Genomic DNA, 18,787 nt, shown 5'->3' with positions numbered 1-18,787 from the left:
TCACACACTGTTGCTTAGATTTAAGATATCCAATATGACTAGTATCTTAACTTCATAAAAAAAGCAAAGAAAGTCTGCTGTCCTTTGTAGCCAACCCAGAGACTTCCTAATTCAAGAAGTGTCCCAAGCTACTGTGTGTGTGAATGAACACTCCTTTATGCTCTATTTTGTACACTGTACTATGTTTGGGGTACTTGTATATTGTGTTTTGTGTCCTCATGCTTTGATTCATAGTAACTACTCTCATGTTATGGAATTGATTTGCATTGAACACAAACTGTAAATAAAAAGAAATAAACCCCAAAAATAAAATAAAATAAATGAGAAGAAAAAAAAAAGAAAAAATCAAAAGAGACCCCTGTGCTAGCACTGGGTATAGGACCAGGTGCTGCCTGGTATCCCGGACACAATTCCAAGGCAGAGAGAAGCAGAGGCCCTAGTTCCTGGTCTCAGTTTCAGGATAGAGAAAGGATCACTAACGCTTGTGGTTACAAAGGAACAGGGGACCTTCCTCAATTAGCACAGAATGTAGACCAGCAGAGCAGTGACCACATTTCTCGCCAGATCATACAATCTTGGAAGCACCAAAAACCTAGAGAACCCCAGAGCCAGCACTGTGAAAAAGGCTGGAGCTTGGGACAGTGTACATGCTACGCCACCTCCACCCCTAGACCCCCAACTCTAACATAAAATGTAAAGTCAAGAAATAGACTGGAAAAATGAACAAACAACAATTAAAAAATAGATTAAAGCCTAATCATGGTGACAGAGAGGCTCAAGACAAACTCTGGAGAAGACAGTGACACATCTACAAGCACGGCCTCAAAGAAAAATGTGGATTGGACACAAGTCCAAAAACAATTCCAAGGGGAGTTAAAGAGAAAGATGAAGAGAAAAAAATATTTTAAAAATCAAATAAGAGTGGTATAAGAAAAATTGGGAAAAGAAAGTGGAGTAATACAAGAAAATTGTGAAAAGAATTAACATTTTGGTAAAAGAGGCACAAAAAAAACTGAAGAAAATGCCTCCTGAAAATCCAAAATTGGCCAAATGAAAAAAGAAGTACAAAACCTCATTGAAGAAAATAATTACTTAAAAATTAAAATTGGGCAAATAGAAGCTAATGTTACCATGAAACATCAAGAAACAATAAAATAGTCAAAAAATGAAAAAAAAATAGGGGAAATGTGGAATATCTCATCAGGAAAAAAAACTGACATGGAAAATAGATGAAAAAGAGTTAATTTAAGAATTATTAGGCTATCTGAAAACCATGACCAAAAAAAGTACCTAGACATAATATTTCAACAAAAAATAAAGAAAAACTCCCCAGACATCTTAGAAATCAGAGAACAAAATAGAAATGGAAAGAATTAACTAATCATCTCCTAAAAGAACTCTTAAAATAAAAACTCCCAGGAACAATATAGCCAAATTCTAGACCTACCAAGTCAAGGAGAAAATATTTCAAAGAGTTGGAAAGAAATAATTCAAATACCATGGAGCAGTGAAAAGGAGTCTACATAGACAGAAGGCACAGTTGTAAATAATTATGTTGGGATGCAATATCAGAAGAATAAGTTTCTTTGCCCACGTGTACTCCTTATATGGGTACTTCACTACCGTAGTACTCTAAGTTTGTGCCCAATCTTCCCATGCATACTTTACTCATTTGTGGGAGAATGTGTCCCAAGTTTATGGGGGAAATTTTTTACAGTTACCATCTTTTCTTTGCTATAAAATAAATGCTTTTGCTTTTAGCTAATGGTACCTAATGGCTAACTGTTCATGTGAAAGCTCATGAACTGTAGGTTTTTGAGTGTAGATCTATGGGTTCCCATTTGGAACCTGTAAGTAACAATAACCCATCTAGTGATCTAACATACAGACCTATAGGTTCCAAGCTAGGGGAGTATGTCAGAGGGATTGCTATATACATGCTTAGCTTATCTCTCTTCCACAGCTACCCAGCTGTTGAAGGGATAGAATAAAGGGATGTACATCTAACCTACCTGAAAGGCCCCGTGCATATTTCTGCCTTTTTGACCTCCGTGCTTTCCCAGACTCAACCTCTTCAGCTCTGCTATATCCGCCTCCATCGCTGCCCTTGTAGCTTCTGCTACCCCTAGTCTAGGCCCTAGATCTGGTCCTGTCTCTGAGCCCGTCACCATTGTCATCCAACACCACAACTCAGCTTTCTCAGTCTTTTCCTCATTCCCTGACACCTGACACTGCTACTGCCCAACTCCTGGAAAGATGCGGGAATGGAAAAGGGAGCTGATAGCCCACACACTCCCCTAGAAGCCAGCCGTTCTGTGCTCAGGAACGCCGCTAGCCTATTTTCTTACTGCCCCTCACCCTCTGCTGCTGTATGTTTTTACGGATGCCATGGAGTGCATAGCCCTTACGTTAAGGACCGCTGACCTAGATTACATCCTAGCCTCTAATTAATGCTATGCTCAAACCATTGAAGAAAATTTCCGTTATTTTTAAAACATTCAGAGAAAAAGAGTCTATAACTACCTTTGATTCTTATGTCATAGGATCATAGATTTAGAGCTGGCAGGGATGTTAGAGGTCATCAAATCCAACACCCTCATGTAACTGATGAGGAAATCAAGACCCAGAGAGGTTAAGCAACTTGTCTGCAGTCACACAGTAAGTGACGGAGGAGGGAGGGGGAAATCTTGTCTCTCAAATCCTATTTCCTAGAAAGGTGGTCTTTCCAATGATCTTTCCTATTGCAATTTAATAATGTTTTTCCCCCTCAGTGGGAACAATAACAATAGAAGAAAAAGCAAAGTACTTTACAAATATTATCTCATTTTATTCTCACAACAACCCTGGGAAGTAGATGCTACTATTATTCTCATTATATAGTTGAGAAACTGGAGGCATAGAGGTTTGTTGATTTGCCCAGGGTCTTAAAGCCAGTAACTGTCTATGACTATATTTGATATTATACCTCTCTTCCTCACAATAGATTAAACACAGAAAGAAACAGTTGCTTCCTGACACACATAAAACATATCTTGATGTATGTTCATCATCTGAAATGTATTTTAATTCATGAATTTTGAAATTATATGCTTAAATAAAATTAATCACATATCTCCTATGGAACAGATTTGTGAGAAAAGATATGCGTACTGTTCATCTGTTTGAAAATTGTACAGGTTTGTGATTTCCATTGCATAGGGTAGGGGAGAAAGATCCACAGTATAGAAGAGAAAGAAGTTATAGAATTAAGGACTAAATGGGATTATTGGCCAGATGGGTGTTGTAAAGTAGTTGCAAGTGTTTATTCATGGAGGTGGGAGTGAAATAGGGATAAAGTACAAGTGATTAGTGGGGGAAAATAACTGGACCAATTCAATTCAATGCAGACCTAGAAAGGGAAGGAAAATGTGAGAAAGAGAAAGACACATAATCTTTGGAGGGGTTTGGAGAAGATATGTCTATTAAATTTGGTATTATGCCCAAGGAGTCCTGCTGAAATGTCATCATTAGTGAAAGGCAAATTAAAACAACTCTGGGGGACTACCTCACACCTATCAGATTGACTAACATGACAGAAAAGAAAAGCAATAAATTCTGGAGGGGATGTGGAAAGATAGGTAAACTAATGCAGTGTTGGTGGAGTTGTGAACTGGTCCAATCATTCTAGAGAACAATTTGGAACCATGTCCAAAGGGCTATAAAACTGAATAGCCTTTGGCCTAGCAATATCCAAAAGGGCGCTATCCAAAGACGAAAAAAAAAACCCAAAAGGACATACACACATACGTGTGTGTACGTATGTATAAATATGTGTATATATATATATGTAACGTATGTATACACACACAAATAGACAAAAATATTTATAGCAGTTCTTTTTATGGTGCCAAAGAATTGGAAATCGAGGGGATGGGATGCTCATCAATTAGGGAATGGCTAAACAAGTTGTGGTATATGATTGTGATGGAATACTATTGTTCTATAAGAAATGATGAAGGGGTGGTTTCAGAAAAATCTGGGAAGACTATGTGAACTGATGCAAAGTGAAGTGAGCAAAACCAATAGAACATTGTACACAGCGATACAATATTGTAACAAGATCAATTGTGAAAGACTTAGCTACCCTGATCAATATAATAATCCAAGAGAGAGAACTGATGAACTCAGTGCAGTTTGAAGGATCTTTTTTCACTTTGTTTTTCTAGCCTTTTTTTTTTCTTTTTTGCAATGTGGCTAAAATAGAAATATCTTTACAGTACTTCACATGAATAATGGATATCATATTGTGTACCTTCTCAACAGGTGGAGGATAGGCTGGCTGGAGGGGGGAAAGAATTTAGAACTCAAAATTAAAGTAATACATGTTAAATTTTTTTAAAAAGTTAAAAAAGAATTTTTTTAAAAAAAGAAATCCCATCATGCATTTAAAACATAGTTTGGTACCGGGACTAGTGCATTAGCCAGAATATCTGAACAATTTTTAAATTTCATTTAGTAGTAACTTTCCATAATAACTGGGGCTAACTATTTTCCCCTAAAATAGAAGTGTTTCCTAGCCTCCATGTTCCTTGTGTTAATGAAATAAGTAATCTAAAAATTCCAAAGATTTAACCTGTTAACCAAGATTTTGTGACTTTACATATCAAGCCTGGCAGGATTTCCTCTGATATATGGATAGTAATGTCACAAAATTATTGATATTACTTATTTAAATCAGGATTTAACATGAGACTTATAATCATAAAACAGAAATTAATTTACAGCTGAATGTTTAATGGTTGGAGATTTCTTATAGTAGTTGCAGTATGTATTAAAAGTATCTTCTTTTTTCCCCCTCATCTGTAGATATTGATGAATGTAGCACTGGGAGACACAGCTGTGCCAATGATACCATTTGCTTTAACCTGGATGGTGGTTATGATTGCCGGTGTCCTCATGGGAAAAACTGCACAGGGGATTGTATTCACAATGAAAAAGTTAAACACAATGGGCAGATTTGGGTGTTAGATAATGACAGATGTTCCGTGTGCTCGTGTCAGGTTGGTATAGATAAAATTATTGATTACTCTTATGTCTCCTCAGGATCATGGTTATTTATGAAGAATTATATAGAAATGAAGCCAGTGTAATACTAGTGAAAAAGAAATGATCTTTATAATTTAAAAATATTTTATATGTATATTTTACGTCACAGTTATTTCTGAGTATGTCCCTCCATTCCTGAACCCAGAGAACCACCCCCTAGCAAAAAGAAAGAGAAAAATTACTGCTTATGCAACATTCTATACCCATAGTTCCTCACTTCTGCAATGAAGGGAAAGATATGCATTTTCTCAGTTTGTCTCCAAAGCCAAGCTTTGTTGTAATTATTAAATAAGTTAGGTTTGGATTTTTTCCCCATTTACATTGCTATACATTACATTGTATTTATCATTTTGGTAGTTTTACTTACTTTACTCCTCATTCTTTAAGACTATACAAGTCTTGGAGCAGCTAGGTGGCGCAGTGGATAGAGCACCAGCCTTGAAGTCAGGAGGACCTGACTTCAAATCCGGCCTCAGACCAAACACTTGACACTTACTAGCTGTGTGACCCTGGGCAAGTCACTTAACCCCAATTGCCTTAAAAAAAAAATTCAAAAAAAAAGATTATACAAGTCTTTCCATACTTCTCTGAAACCATCATGTTTGTCATTTCTAACAACTAATATTCCTTTACATTCATGTACTTTAGTTTGTTTGGTCATTCCTCAGTTAATGAATTGAGTTCATTAGCTAGTAGTTAATGAACTTGTTTCCAGTTTTATGCTATTATAAAAAGTGTTGCCATGAATATTTTAGGTTATATGGGACCTTTATTTCTGTGTTTGGCCTTTGTAGGGTATACATCTAACAGTAGGATTTGTGGGTCAAAAGGCTGGGTCATTTTAGTATCTTTTTCCTCCCTCATAGCTCCAAATTACTGTCAGGAATAGTTGAGTCAATTCATATTTCTGAACATTGTGCATTAATGTACCTCTCTTTCTAAAGTACCTCCAGAAATAGTGGATTATTGATCATTTCTTTCCAGCATTGACTATTCCCCTCTTTGCCAATTAGCTGGGGATGAAATGAAACCTCAGAGCTGTTTCAATTTGCATTTCTATTATCATTAGTGATTTGGAGCCACCTTTCATATGACTATTAATTTTTAAAAATAATTGTTCATGTTTTTTTATCACCTATCTAGTAGAAAATCTTAGTCTTATGTAATTGTGTTAAATCCCTTATATTTGGTGAAGCTCTTTTTTAATTTTTAAAAGATGTACATTGCAATATCTGTTCTACTGATAGTGGCATTTCTATCAAGAGTACTTCATGTTAACTACTAATGATAGAAATTTGCATCTATTTACAGAAAAACAGGGCAGCGAGGTGGTGCAGTGGATAGAGTTCTGAGCCTGGAGTCAGAAAGACTTTTCCTGAGTTCATATTTGGCCTCAGACACTTACTAGCTGTGTGACCCTGGGCAAGTCACTTAACCCTGTTTACCTCAGTTTCTTCATCTGTAAAATGAACTGGAGAAATGGCAAACCACTCCAGTATCATTGCCAAGAAAACCTGAAATGGGGTCACAAAGAGTCAGACACAACTGAAACAATTGAACAACAGAAAAACAGACAGGCTTACATATTTTAGAAGCATTCCACCCAAAGGAAACACTGATTAGTTACTAAAAACTGAAACTTTAGTACTCAGATAGAAATCACTGACATTCTAGGGAAATATATCATAGTATTTTATTCAGGCTATTTCAGTCAGTTGAAAATAGGAAGGACAGTTTATAACTGCAAAAGAAATTTCTCTGTTTTTGGTCATTTCTATGCAAGCTATATAAATGGAACTTTGACAAAATTATTATAACAATAAACATTTAAGTAAAATCAGGGAACTTCAATTTGTTGTAAACCTTGTTATTGTATAGCACTTTAACCGCAAAATTAACCCTCAAGTGGCCTTCTTCGTGGCATTTTTCATAGTGAGAAACATAATGGTTTTTACTGATACTACTGTTTCTCTTATTATGACAGAATGGATTTGTCATGTGTCGCCGAATGGTCTGTGACTGTGAAAATCCCACTGTTGATCTCTTTTGCTGCCCAGAATGTGACCTCAGGGTTACCAGTCAATGTCTCCATCAGAATGGGGAAATCTTATACAATAGTGGAGACACCTGGGTACAGAATTGCCAACAGTGCCGATGTTTGGTAAGTTTGGCTGAGTGAGATGAATTATCACATATCTTTGGCATTTGACTTTTTTTCAATCTAAGAACTCTTCCATTTGAAACTATAACTTTTAGTCCTAGAGTTGCCTGAGACTCACAACTAGTAAATGTCAATAGAAGGATTTGAACCCAGTCGTGTGTGTAAATATGAATATGTGCATCTCCCTGACTGCCAGGGTCTCACAACCTCTAAAACAGACATATTCTAGAGAAGAGAAAACAGATATTGTGAATAAAATTTAACAAAAGGGTAAATTAAGGCAATTCTCCATGCATAATAACATTTATTAACAGCAGCATGCTAGCTGATAATGAAGGATGGGTGTCTTGATAGAAATTCTGAGAGACAAAGTTTTGAGCCCGATCAATCAATTTATTAGTTAGGCTAGCAGTAACCAATAATTTGAGTCATTGGCCTTTTGATGACCAAAGACCCAGAGTGAAGGCCAACAGGACCTTTTAAACCTAGGTGTGACTTCCTTCTGACTAGTCTGACAGTTCATCATTTGGACCTCTCCTAGCAAAGGCAAGGCAATCCCAACTGGTAGACATTTTAATGAGGAGGTGGGTTAAGAGTTCTCAATTCCTCCCTATCACTTCATCATTGGGAAAGTAGAATGCCTTTCTCTGACACTTGAGGAATGCTAGTTGCTTTATGAGAACCAGCTGCCTCTAGCAGTCTTGGTTAAAAAAACAAAAGTCATCTCAATCAGGTTCCCCCTAGTTTGGTCTTCCCCACTGCAGACCAAGTCACCCTTAACTTTAGTTAGAAAGAAAGGACAGGAGACTTGTCCTTTGGGAAGGGCCTAACTGGGATGATTTTCTGTCTACAGGGTAAACAGAAATGAGGGTCTCACTTGGAAGGGGACCAGCCCAAGCTGGTTATTGAGCAGCTGCCTTGGGTGTTGGGAGTGATCACATTACTTGATCTTGCTCTTCAAAAACTGCCTGCTTTTCAGAAGTGGGGTATGACAAAGTTAGGAAAAGGATGAATCACAAAGTTATTAAAGTTATTAAAAAGTTATTAAGTTGGTTATTATTTATTAGTTGGTTAAGTTGGCTCATTATTATTGGCTTATTATTATTATTATTATTGTTGTTGTTATTATGGCTGTATTATTATACAGCATAATGTTAATTTTCCCCACAGCCTAGAAAATAGTCAAAGATGTAGCCATCACTGGCATTGTGAAATAGATCAATGACTTCTAAAAGTTTGAGGTTAAAACTGCACTGTCTATTTTTGACACCATGTACTAACACAAAGGACATGTAAGAGGATGTATTTGCCATCCATGATTCTAAAAAAAGAAGATAATAATTTCTTTGGTTACCTTGTGTAGTTAAAATCTCCAAAAATCTCCCCAAATACCTGTGATTATAACTTTAGTTTCATAAACAAAATTACAAATTTTTTCCTAAATAATGTGTTTTTAATCCACTTTTGTCAATCATGCTTAAATTTTCTTCAACGTTTGGTTCCCGCTCCCCAATTTGGAGATTATTGTCATCCACACCATTCTGTACATTCTCATGAAATTACTAGCAGAAACAATAATGGAAAAAAGGGCTCAGAGATAACTGTCTTATTTTATCTATTGAAATTTCCTGTGTCTCTTGACAGTATTGTAAATTACAAAGAAAATTGTAGTTTACAGAAGATTTTTTTCATTCAAGATGTTACTTTTAAAGTTATAGTTGGCATTCTTTCTATTATCATATAGCTGTTTTAGGCAAATCTTTTTATTCATTTTCTTTTAATGTGAAAATCAGTTGAAAGAGCAAGGTTGATTTCTATACTTTAAGGCTACTTCAACACCATGAAGTTAAGAAATGCGTAGTAAAACATTTCTAAAATATTTTAAAATACCTCCATGTAAAAAATAGATCAAATTTATACATTTTTCTTATGGTGAATAATAAAGATTGAATTAAATTTGGATGTGGTGTGGGAATGAGGGATTTTTTTCAATGTTTCTACTCATGTAAATTCAGAAGTGAACACAATATAAATTGATACATGCATATATAAAACATACTGATTTTCTTGTAAATGAACAAAATTTTTTTATGCAGGAGGAAATAACTTTTAAAAGTCAGGAAAAGGCACCTCACATAAAAAAAAGTCACAACTCTATATTTCAAAGACATTTCTTCTATCATTGAAAGGAAGGCAGCATGGAAATTTTGTTCTTTCCAAAGGGAATTGTGCTTTGAAATTCTTGAAAACAACTTTTAAAATTTACCTGCAATCATATTTGTTTAGAGGACTTTTGTATAAACCCTGAATGATCTATACTGTTGACAGTTAGAGTTGGTTTTAAAAGCCAAATTCATGTATTGAATATTCAGCACTCTGTTTTCTTCCTCCTTCTACTTCACCTTCTCTCATTCCCTTTCTCTGAGATTATGTCTATGTTTTCTTAATAGAAAGGGGAAGTTGATTGCTGGCCTCTGCCTTGCCCAGATTTAGAGTGTGAATTCAGCATGCTCCCAGAGAATGAGTGCTGTCCGCGCTGTGTCACTGACCCTTGCCAGGCTGACACCATACGGAATAACATTATGAAGACTTGCCTGGATGAAATGCATGTGGTTCGTTTCACTGGATCTTCTTGGATTAAACATGGTACCGAATGCACCCTCTGCCAATGCAAGGTAAGGAACATTAAATTTAAACTATGAATCTGTTTTCAGGGGACTTATAAATATTAATTTGTTTAATCTGAACAGTGGAAAGCTAAATTATCCACTCAGTATTTCAAGCATAGATGACTCATTTTTATTAATATTAGCCTTTCCTGTCAAAATTGAAAGATTTTAACAAAAGAAATTCTATTAACACAACAGAAACCACCTAACAAAATCATACAAGTTTGATCTAGTGCTATGCTATTTCTAAAAAACAAACAAAAAAATGCACCAAAAAATCCTGTATTTTTTCATGGCAAAAAACATTTTTGTTATTGTCCATTTGGCTATTCACCAATTTAAAAATTAGTGTTTGATTCCTTCATGTGATCTGAGGAGTATATGTCAGCAGCACAAAATATATTGTGCAAAGTTAAAATGCATACTACAAGAATGGATATCTTCTTGGGAAGTAATAATTAAAAAGTGTTTTGCAAACTTTATACAATTGTGATTAATAATATTAACATCAGTAACATTAAAAATGAAGGAATTCTTGCTTGGCTATATTTCATCTATAATTAGAAAAATTTTTGTTAAGTTTTCTTTGCTCTTGAAAGATAATATAAAAGTATATCATTTTATTTAGAGTCAAAATATAAATATTCATGTTAAATATTTGGATAGTAAGAGATGAATATATTCTACTAAAATAGTAATTTCTATTATGAAAATAAATTGTAGTGGCCTCTTTCCTTTAACATAGAACTATAGAACCTATCTCTTATCTAAATAACAATACTTTAGAAAACTATTTTTTCTTTAATTTAATATTTTTCCCCAATTACATGTAAAAACAATTTTTCCCTTCATTTCTTAAAGTATTTGAGCTCCACATTTTCTTTCTTTCTCTCTCTCTCTCTCTCTCTTTCTCTCTCTCTCTCTCCCCTCCCCCCCACCCATTGAAAAGGCAAGCAATTTGATATAGGTTATACATGTGAAGTCATGCAAAACATACTTCCATGTTAGTCATGTTGTGAGGAAAAAAAAGAGACCAAAAAAACCCAAGAAAAATAAAGAAAAAGTATGCTTCAGTCTGCATTTAGATTCCATCAGCCCTTTCTTTGGAAAGAGATAGCATTTTTCATCATAAGTCCTTCAGAATCGTCTTAGATCATTATATTGCTGAGAAGAGCTAGGTTATTAACAGTTGATCATACAATATTGCTGTTACTGTACACAATATTTTCTTGGCTCTACTCATTTCACTTTGCATCAGTTCATGTAAGTCTCAGAAGAGATATACCTCTATCTGTGTGTGAGTGTGTGAGTGTGTGTGTGTGTGTGTGTGTGATTTATCCCTATTTCCATCAAGTTTTTTTGTACTACTTCAATTCATAATATACACAAGTTGTGAATGAGAAATGTGGTTCAAGATAAGGTGACTATGAATTTCTTCATCTGGTAGTAGTCTTAGATTTAACACCTTCTTTCTTCATCTATACCTTACTGATGTTGCTTTATCCATCCCAAAAGCTTGTTGTCTTATACATCACAGAAGTTGCTAATACATTGATTTGACCAAAACCTTTTTCTGCTGTGGCAGAACATATTTTTCAGAAAAAAAGGATAAACCCATTTGACATGGTCCCTAGTTAAACTAACATTCCTGACTATACCAGTCTTATCAATGACTCTTTCCTGTGTCCATATACCCATTGGCAGATGGCTACAAAATTTTTATAATTGTCATTTGTAATTTAAATCATATGTATACTTCTGGGGCTTGTGTCATAATAATAATAATGATTGTTATTAATTTGTGATTGAAATATGTATTTACACTATTTGGGTTATGTTACAATTCTATTTTATAAGCAGGAATGAATGTTCAGTATGAGGTATAGTTAGAACCATTTCATAGCAATTCTTTTGTTTCTGAGTACCCTCTAACCCCAAGAAGTACAGAGAACTATTTGTTGTCCCTAACCAAACATGGTTAGTTAGATTTGCTACTTATATTCATTTAGATACCTACTTTAAAAAAAGCAAAATCCTGAGATTACAATAATTCAGAAAGGAGTTACTTTATTTTTTTTTCACATAAGCTCTATATAGGTAGCTTGATTTTCTAAAAGGCTTCTTTTTTTCCTATCCTAATTATTTTGTTTTGTAGACATTAAAAATGTTTAGTATCATATGAGTAAACACTACCTTAAAATTGAAAGAATTAGGTCCAAGGATATGCTGGGTGGTGAAAGAAGAAGACAACAAAGAGTTAACAAATGTAATTTGGTCACTATAATAGAAATTTGGTTATACTTTAGATTAAAACAGCTGTAGAAATGTTCTTTTTAAAGAAATAATTTGCTTATGACTTTAAAAAATTAACATCATTCTTTCCTCCCTTCTACCAGAATGGTCATGTCTGTTGTACAGTGGATCTACAGTGCCTTCAGGAACTATGAAGTTAACATCTGTCTCTGCCAAGAGGTTTCTGGTTAAAGACTTTTACTTTACTAAAAAAAAAAAAAGTCCAAAAACTCATAGTCAAAACCAAAATTGGACCAGTTGCATGTGGTGAACATGTGGATCTATTTTGAGCTTTTAATTATAGAATTTATAGATCTTGAGGAAACCTCAGAAGGAAAAATCAATGGATTAAGTCAGAATACACTTCTGGCTATTTTGTTTTTGACCTGACTATATGGGATGAGTATGGAATACATAGTGATGTCAAAACTACTGGAAACAGACACTGATCCTGCTTGATATTTGAAGGCAGCTTTCTTCATTTGGTGCAGAAAATTATAGCTTATGTTATCTTCACATATTGCTTGGGGTCCTCACTATAACTTTTTTAGTCAGTGAATGGAAAACATTTTTTACAAGATAGATAAAGAACCTATGATGTTTTATGTATAATACATACTCAGAAAAAAAAAATACCTGAAACAAGTTACAGAAAAAAAATGTATAGGCATGGATGCTTAATGTTTTCTGACAGGAAAGTCATCTCTACTTACTTTGGGGTGTGTGTGTGTGTGTGTGTGTGTGTGTGTGTGTGTGTGTACATTTAATAGTACTTGATTAAATTCTTGTGCAAAATTTAAATAAATATCTCTTACATTATATTTGTGACTTTTTGAGTACCCCTCCCCTTTTAAAAGAGATTATATCCTCTTATTCTTCTAATTTCATCTTTTCTCACAAATGGATCAATCCTCATTTGTGTTTTCCCATCAGGCTTCTTAAAGTGGTTTTTTTCCTTGAAATGAGAACAAGTAACAAATGGTGGGAGAGGGGAAAGTAAGGGCAGGAGTTTTATTACGTCATATATTAGTTAAATTCCCTAGAGAATGTATCTTCAGGACTTGTCTCTTCTAGCTTTAAAATTGTATAATTTCATTTTTCTAAGATAATAATAGAAAGCCCTAATTTGTTACAAGAAACACAAGCCTTGCTGGAATGATACAACTCCTGATTGGTCCCCTAGTAACTGCTGAGGAACCTTCCCCTCAAAGTGAAGGTCCAACCTTCAACCTTTCTTCTTTGGACTTGTCTCCTGTTGGACAGACTTTCTCATCCTTGAACTTCCAGGCAATTAGGAAGGAGGGAATTTCTCTGCCCTCCTCCCAAAAGCACTAATAGCTTATAGCAAAATCACTTGGAAGCATGAAATGGACCTTAAGTCTCAGGTTGCCTCTTTTTGCCTTTCCTTGAATATAGTTTAGCAACTAGAAATGGATCTTTCTTGCATTTGGTGGTTAGTTACCTCATGGGTGAAGAGTTAAAGAATCTTAAGATTTAGGAATCTAAATTTAAGTTTTTGCAACAAAATGCTTCTCAAGGGACAAAATGATCATTGCTAGGATCATCCTGTAGCTGGGAAGGACTAAAGGCAGCCATTCCAGGAGAGATGAACTTGTCAGTTAGCCAGATGGTACAGGTCTAAAGTGAATGCAAAATATCAATCCAGCTGTCCCAGTCATGGTCTTTATTTTGGGGGGACGAGTCTAATGAGGCCATTTAAGATATATTATGATTCCTGTATCTGTTCATACACTAAATAATTTGTGTTTTATGCATTTTTGTGGTGGAGGAAATAAACCACTAACTTGATAATCATATTGTACATTGAGTATTTTTTTTTTTTACAGAGAAGCCTGTTGCCTATATTTGAGGGAAACCCTAGACCTAAGTCATGCCTAAGCTTTGTGTCAGCAATTTTCTGGAAGTTACTCAAGGATGAGAGCAGAACCAGAGGTCAATAATGATTCATTTGGGGGTTCAGGATCCCAGGATAGAACCAAGCTCTGTGTAAGTCCAGAGCTCTTTCCTCTATTCTTCCATTCTCCCAACCCCACCCCAGAAGCCATGGAGTATATGATTTAAAAATAGGCTGATAATTCATTAAAGCTACTACATAAAACCACAGGGACGGAAACCAGATAGGAGTATGGCAGGGGACTAGAAATGTAAGTATTTTCTAAATAATTTTTTTTAAAGAAATGTATGGAAGATGGTGGAATAAGCAATAAATCACCATAACTCTTCCATATTCACCTCCAAACAACCATAAAATAACACCCTGAAACAAATCCTGGAAGAGCAGAACCAGCCCACGAGACTTTGAAGATTGCCACCTCAGCAAACCAGTGGGAGACCCTGAGCCCCAGTGTGGTAGTGCAAGCAAACACTAATACCAGGATCCCCTCCATGCCTCAGCATAGCCAGGAGAACAGGCAGACTCCAGGAGCCAGAACTCCACATACTTCAACAAGTCCCAGGGAAACCAAAAAACACCCCCACTAGCTTCAGCATACACCAGACACAAGCAGTAGGACTCCAGCTCAGCATCAGGCAAGCTGCCAGATTCCTACAGCCTCCAGCAGCACCAGCTACTTCACCCGACCCCACGCCACCCCATCAGAGCAGCACCAGACAAATTTATAAGAATACAAGTCATTCTCCAATTGATAAATAATCAAAGGATATGAACAGGCAGTTTTTGGATGAAGAAATTGAAGCTATCTATAGCAATATGGAAAAATGCTCTAAATCACTATTCATTAGAGAAATGCAAATTAAAACTGTGAGGAACCACCTCACACTTATCAGATTGGCTAATATGACAGAAAGGGAAAATTATAAATATTGGAGGGATGTGGGAAAAGTGGGACACCAATGCACTGTTAGTGGAGTTGTGAGCAGATCCAAACATTCTGGAGAGCAATTTGGAACTATGCCCAAAGGACAACCAAATTGTGCATACCCTTTGATCCAGCAATACCAATATTTGGGGGGGGGGGGTTTATGGTGTGTTTAGGAGAGACCAGACTAGATAGTCAACATTCAGAACCTGGAATATGATGATAACACTCAATCCTTGGTACAGGGTAATCTCTAAGCCCCGGCACAGAGGAGCATTGCTCAGACGTTGGCATAGGAGGGCATTTAGTCACTAGTCATTAGTGCCTTTGGTATGAGGGCTGCTGAGCCCTTTTCAGTACTACTTTCCACCTTGGCATCCACCTGATTTACCCAACTCTTACCTGTGTCTCCAAAAAGCTGTAGCATGTACAGTGGCCATACCCCAGTAAACTATTTTGGCAGATGGACTAAATCAGTTTGAGGGTAACCAAGGCATCTCAAGCCCTTTGGTAAGTTAGGGGCTTGTCTACCCCAAGCATGTGAAGACTTCCTCTGGTGGAATGGGTGAATAAGAACAATTTGTTCCAGCAGTCATGAAAGTGGCTGAAGCAGGCATTGTGGAGCACTGAGAATTTGCTTAGACATTGAAGATGCCACTGTATCCTGAGCCATTGCCAGTCACCTTTACTATGTCTTGCCACTGGACTGATGATTTCATGTAATTCTGCCTTAAATCCAATTTATGGGTGAATCAAAAGACATCACCCATACTATTTTACCATTTTTAGCTACCTCAAAGTCTTGTGGCTACAGGCAAATGATGAAGTGGCAGGTATGGATACACTGGGAGCTGTAGTCACCTTAGGTTGAAGTCAATCCCTCTACATGAACTTCCAACTAAAGAAGTGGTTTTGAATGCCATTAGCTTCTCTCACGTGGCAAAGCACCTGGTGCTGATTCTATTCCAGTTGAAATTTGCAAGGCAGGGGTTCCACTGGTATGAATTGAAATTTTCCAAGTTATATGGCAAGAGAAGCTTATCCTCTAGGAGTTCAAGGATGCTTCCATTTTCCATCTCTATAAAGGTAAAAGAAATAGATTATCCTGTGACAATCACAATGGGTCTCTCTTAATCATTGCTGGCAAGATTCTTGCCAGAGTCCTCCTTAATAGGCTTGTCCATCCCCTGGAAGATAGTCATCTACCTGAGAGTCAGTGTGCCTTTAGAAAGGGCTGGTGAAATGTTGATACGGCATTTGCTGCCTGACAACTCTAGGAAAAATGCCAGGAGCAAAACACAAAGTTCATCAGTCTGACCAATGTCTTTGATACTGTCAGTCACAAGGACTTATTGAAAATTATGGCAAAATTTGGTTGCCCAGAGAAGTTTATCAATATTACACGTCAATTTCATGAAGGCATGTTTGCATGGGTTCTGGATAATGGCCAATGCTCTCATGCTTTCCTAGTTACCAGTGGAGTGAAACAGGGCTGTGTGCTTGTTTCCCATGCTTAGCATGGTGTTTTCAGTAATGTTGTCAGACCCCTTCAATGAGGATGAAAATGATATAAAGGTCAGCTACTGAACTGACAGTAAATTATTTAACTTAAAAAGCCAAGACTAAAGTGGATTGAGAGTTGGCACACAATTTTTTGTTTGCAAATGATTGTACACTCAATTCAGAGGGTGAGTTGAAACAAAATATGGATCCCAAAAAAGTGAAAGAGAGAACAACATATTTGGAACACAAATATCTTGAAGTGAAAGACAAACTGGAAGAAGGTAAGCAAAAACAGTAATGGTGAAAAAATATATGAGCTATGTACAATCAAAACATACAAAAGAAAACACTATCAAATTCCATTTATGAGAAATTTTTTTTAATTTTTAAATTAATTAATTTATTTGAAGTTTTCAACACTCACTTCTGTAAGACTTCGAGTTTTAAATTTTCTCCACCACCCTCCTCTCCCTACTTTCCATGATAGCATGCAATCTGATATAGGCTATACAAATACATTCTTATTAAACATATTTTCACATTAGTCATGTTGTAAAGAAGAATTAGAACAAATTGGAGCAATCATGAGAAAGAAGAAACAAAACAAAACAAAATAAAACGAGAGAGAGAGAGAGAGAGAGAGAGAGCAAATAGTATACTTTGATCTACATTCAGACTCCATAGTTCTTTCTCTGAATGTGGATAGCAGTTTCTATCATGAGTCTTTTGGAGTTGTCTTAGATCCTTATATTGCTGAAAAGAGCTAAGTCTATCAAAGTTAGTCACTGCATAATGTGGCTGTGACTGTGTACAATGTTCTCCTGGTTCTGCTCACTTCACTCAATATCAGTTCATGTAAGTCTTTCCAGGTTTTTCTGAAGTCCACCTGCTCTTCATTTCTTAAAGCACAATAGTATTCCATTACATTCATATACCACAACTTGTTCAGCCATTCCCCAATTGATGGGTCTCCCCTCAATTTCCAATTCTTGGCCACCACAAAAAGAGCTGCTATAAATATTTTTGTACATGTGGGTCCTTTTCCCATTTTTATGATCTCTTTGGGATACAGCCCTAGAAGTACTATTGTTGGATCAAAGGGTATGCACAATTTTATAGCCCTTTGGGAATAGTTTCAAATTGCTGTCCAGAATGGTTAGATCAGTTCACAACTCCACCAACAATGCATTAGTGTTCCAATTTTCCCACCTCTTTTCCAGCATTTATAATTTTCTTGTTTAAATTTATGAGAAAATTATTAAGAAAGTAGTAAGAAATAATTTTTCTTGTGTCTATAGAATATTCTATATGAAAAAATAAAAAAGAATGATCACTTGTGGAACACAGCAAAAGCAGATTTCAGAGGAAAAATCACATTTCTGTGAATATGCAGAAAACATTAAAAAGTGAAAACTAATAAATGTAATGTGCAGTTAAAATAGAAAATCTACAAATAAACAAAATTAATAAAACATATAGCAGGAACTTTTGAAAATTAAGGGAGAAATAGATAAATTAGAAACCAAAAAGGCCATAAAATTAAAATCTGATTCTCTGAAAAGATTAGCAAAATTGATAAAACCTCTTAACTAACTTCATTAAAGAGAAGAGAGAAGAAAAATGAGGAAAGTGAAATCATAAGAGATGGAAGAAAAAAGGCATTATCACTAGCAACTATATACAATTACATGTCAGCAAAATTGAGTAACATTTTTAAAATGGAGAGATATTTATGAAAATTAAAAGCACTCAAATTAATAGATCATGAATTAGGAATTTCAATTTTTTCAAAAAGAAAGGGACATCAAAGGGGAAAAATAAAAGGTAGTCCAGATTGATTTACAGGTGAATTCTACCAATATTTAAAAAAAAAACAATCAAAATCTATGCTACACAGATTTTTATCAAAAATTGAGAAAGTAAACACTATGAAATTCCATTTATGAGAAAACAAATCTTAATTCCTAATCAAAGGAAGAAGAAAACACAGAGAAATAATGATATCATCAATGAATTTATACATTTTTTAATGAAAGCTGTCAAATGACAACAGCAAAATATTTGAAAAAATTCACTGTGATCAATTTGGATTTATCAACATTACAAAAATAATTAGTATAACCGCATTAAAAACAAAAACTTCCCCAACCCTTGATTATACCAACAGATGAAGAAAAAACTTTTGACAGTATATAACATATTTTTACATTAGAAATGCCAAAATCACACCATAGGAC

At 35.5% G+C, this 18,787-nt stretch overlaps 1 protein-coding gene across 1 annotated transcript in view; it reads left to right on the top strand.

Moving 5' to 3' along the window:
- The window catches only part of NELL2 (neural EGFL like 2), a 191,109-nt gene extending 178,155 nt beyond the window's left edge, over nt 1–12,954 (top strand). The window contains exons 17-20 of the mRNA XM_027858959.1: nt 4,846–5,039; nt 7,070–7,246; nt 9,697–9,921; nt 12,312–12,954. Coding sequence (XP_027714760.1) covers nt 4,846–5,039; nt 7,070–7,246; nt 9,697–9,921; nt 12,312–12,362 — 647 coding nt within the window. The 3' untranslated portion in view covers nt 12,363–12,954. The remainder of the gene's footprint in view (nt 1–4,845; nt 5,040–7,069; nt 7,247–9,696; nt 9,922–12,311) is intronic.
- The last annotated feature ends 5,833 nt before the right edge of the window (nt 12,955–18,787 follow it).

Source organism: Vombatus ursinus, unplaced genomic scaffold, assembly GCF_900497805.2.
Source record: "Vombatus ursinus unplaced genomic scaffold, bare-nosed wombat genome assembly UNPS02013950.1, whole genome shotgun sequence".
Lineage (NCBI taxonomy): Eukaryota > Metazoa > Chordata > Mammalia > Diprotodontia > Vombatidae > Vombatus > Vombatus ursinus.
Note: the sequence above shows the minus strand (reverse complement) of the source record. Positions and strands in the feature narration are given on the sequence as shown.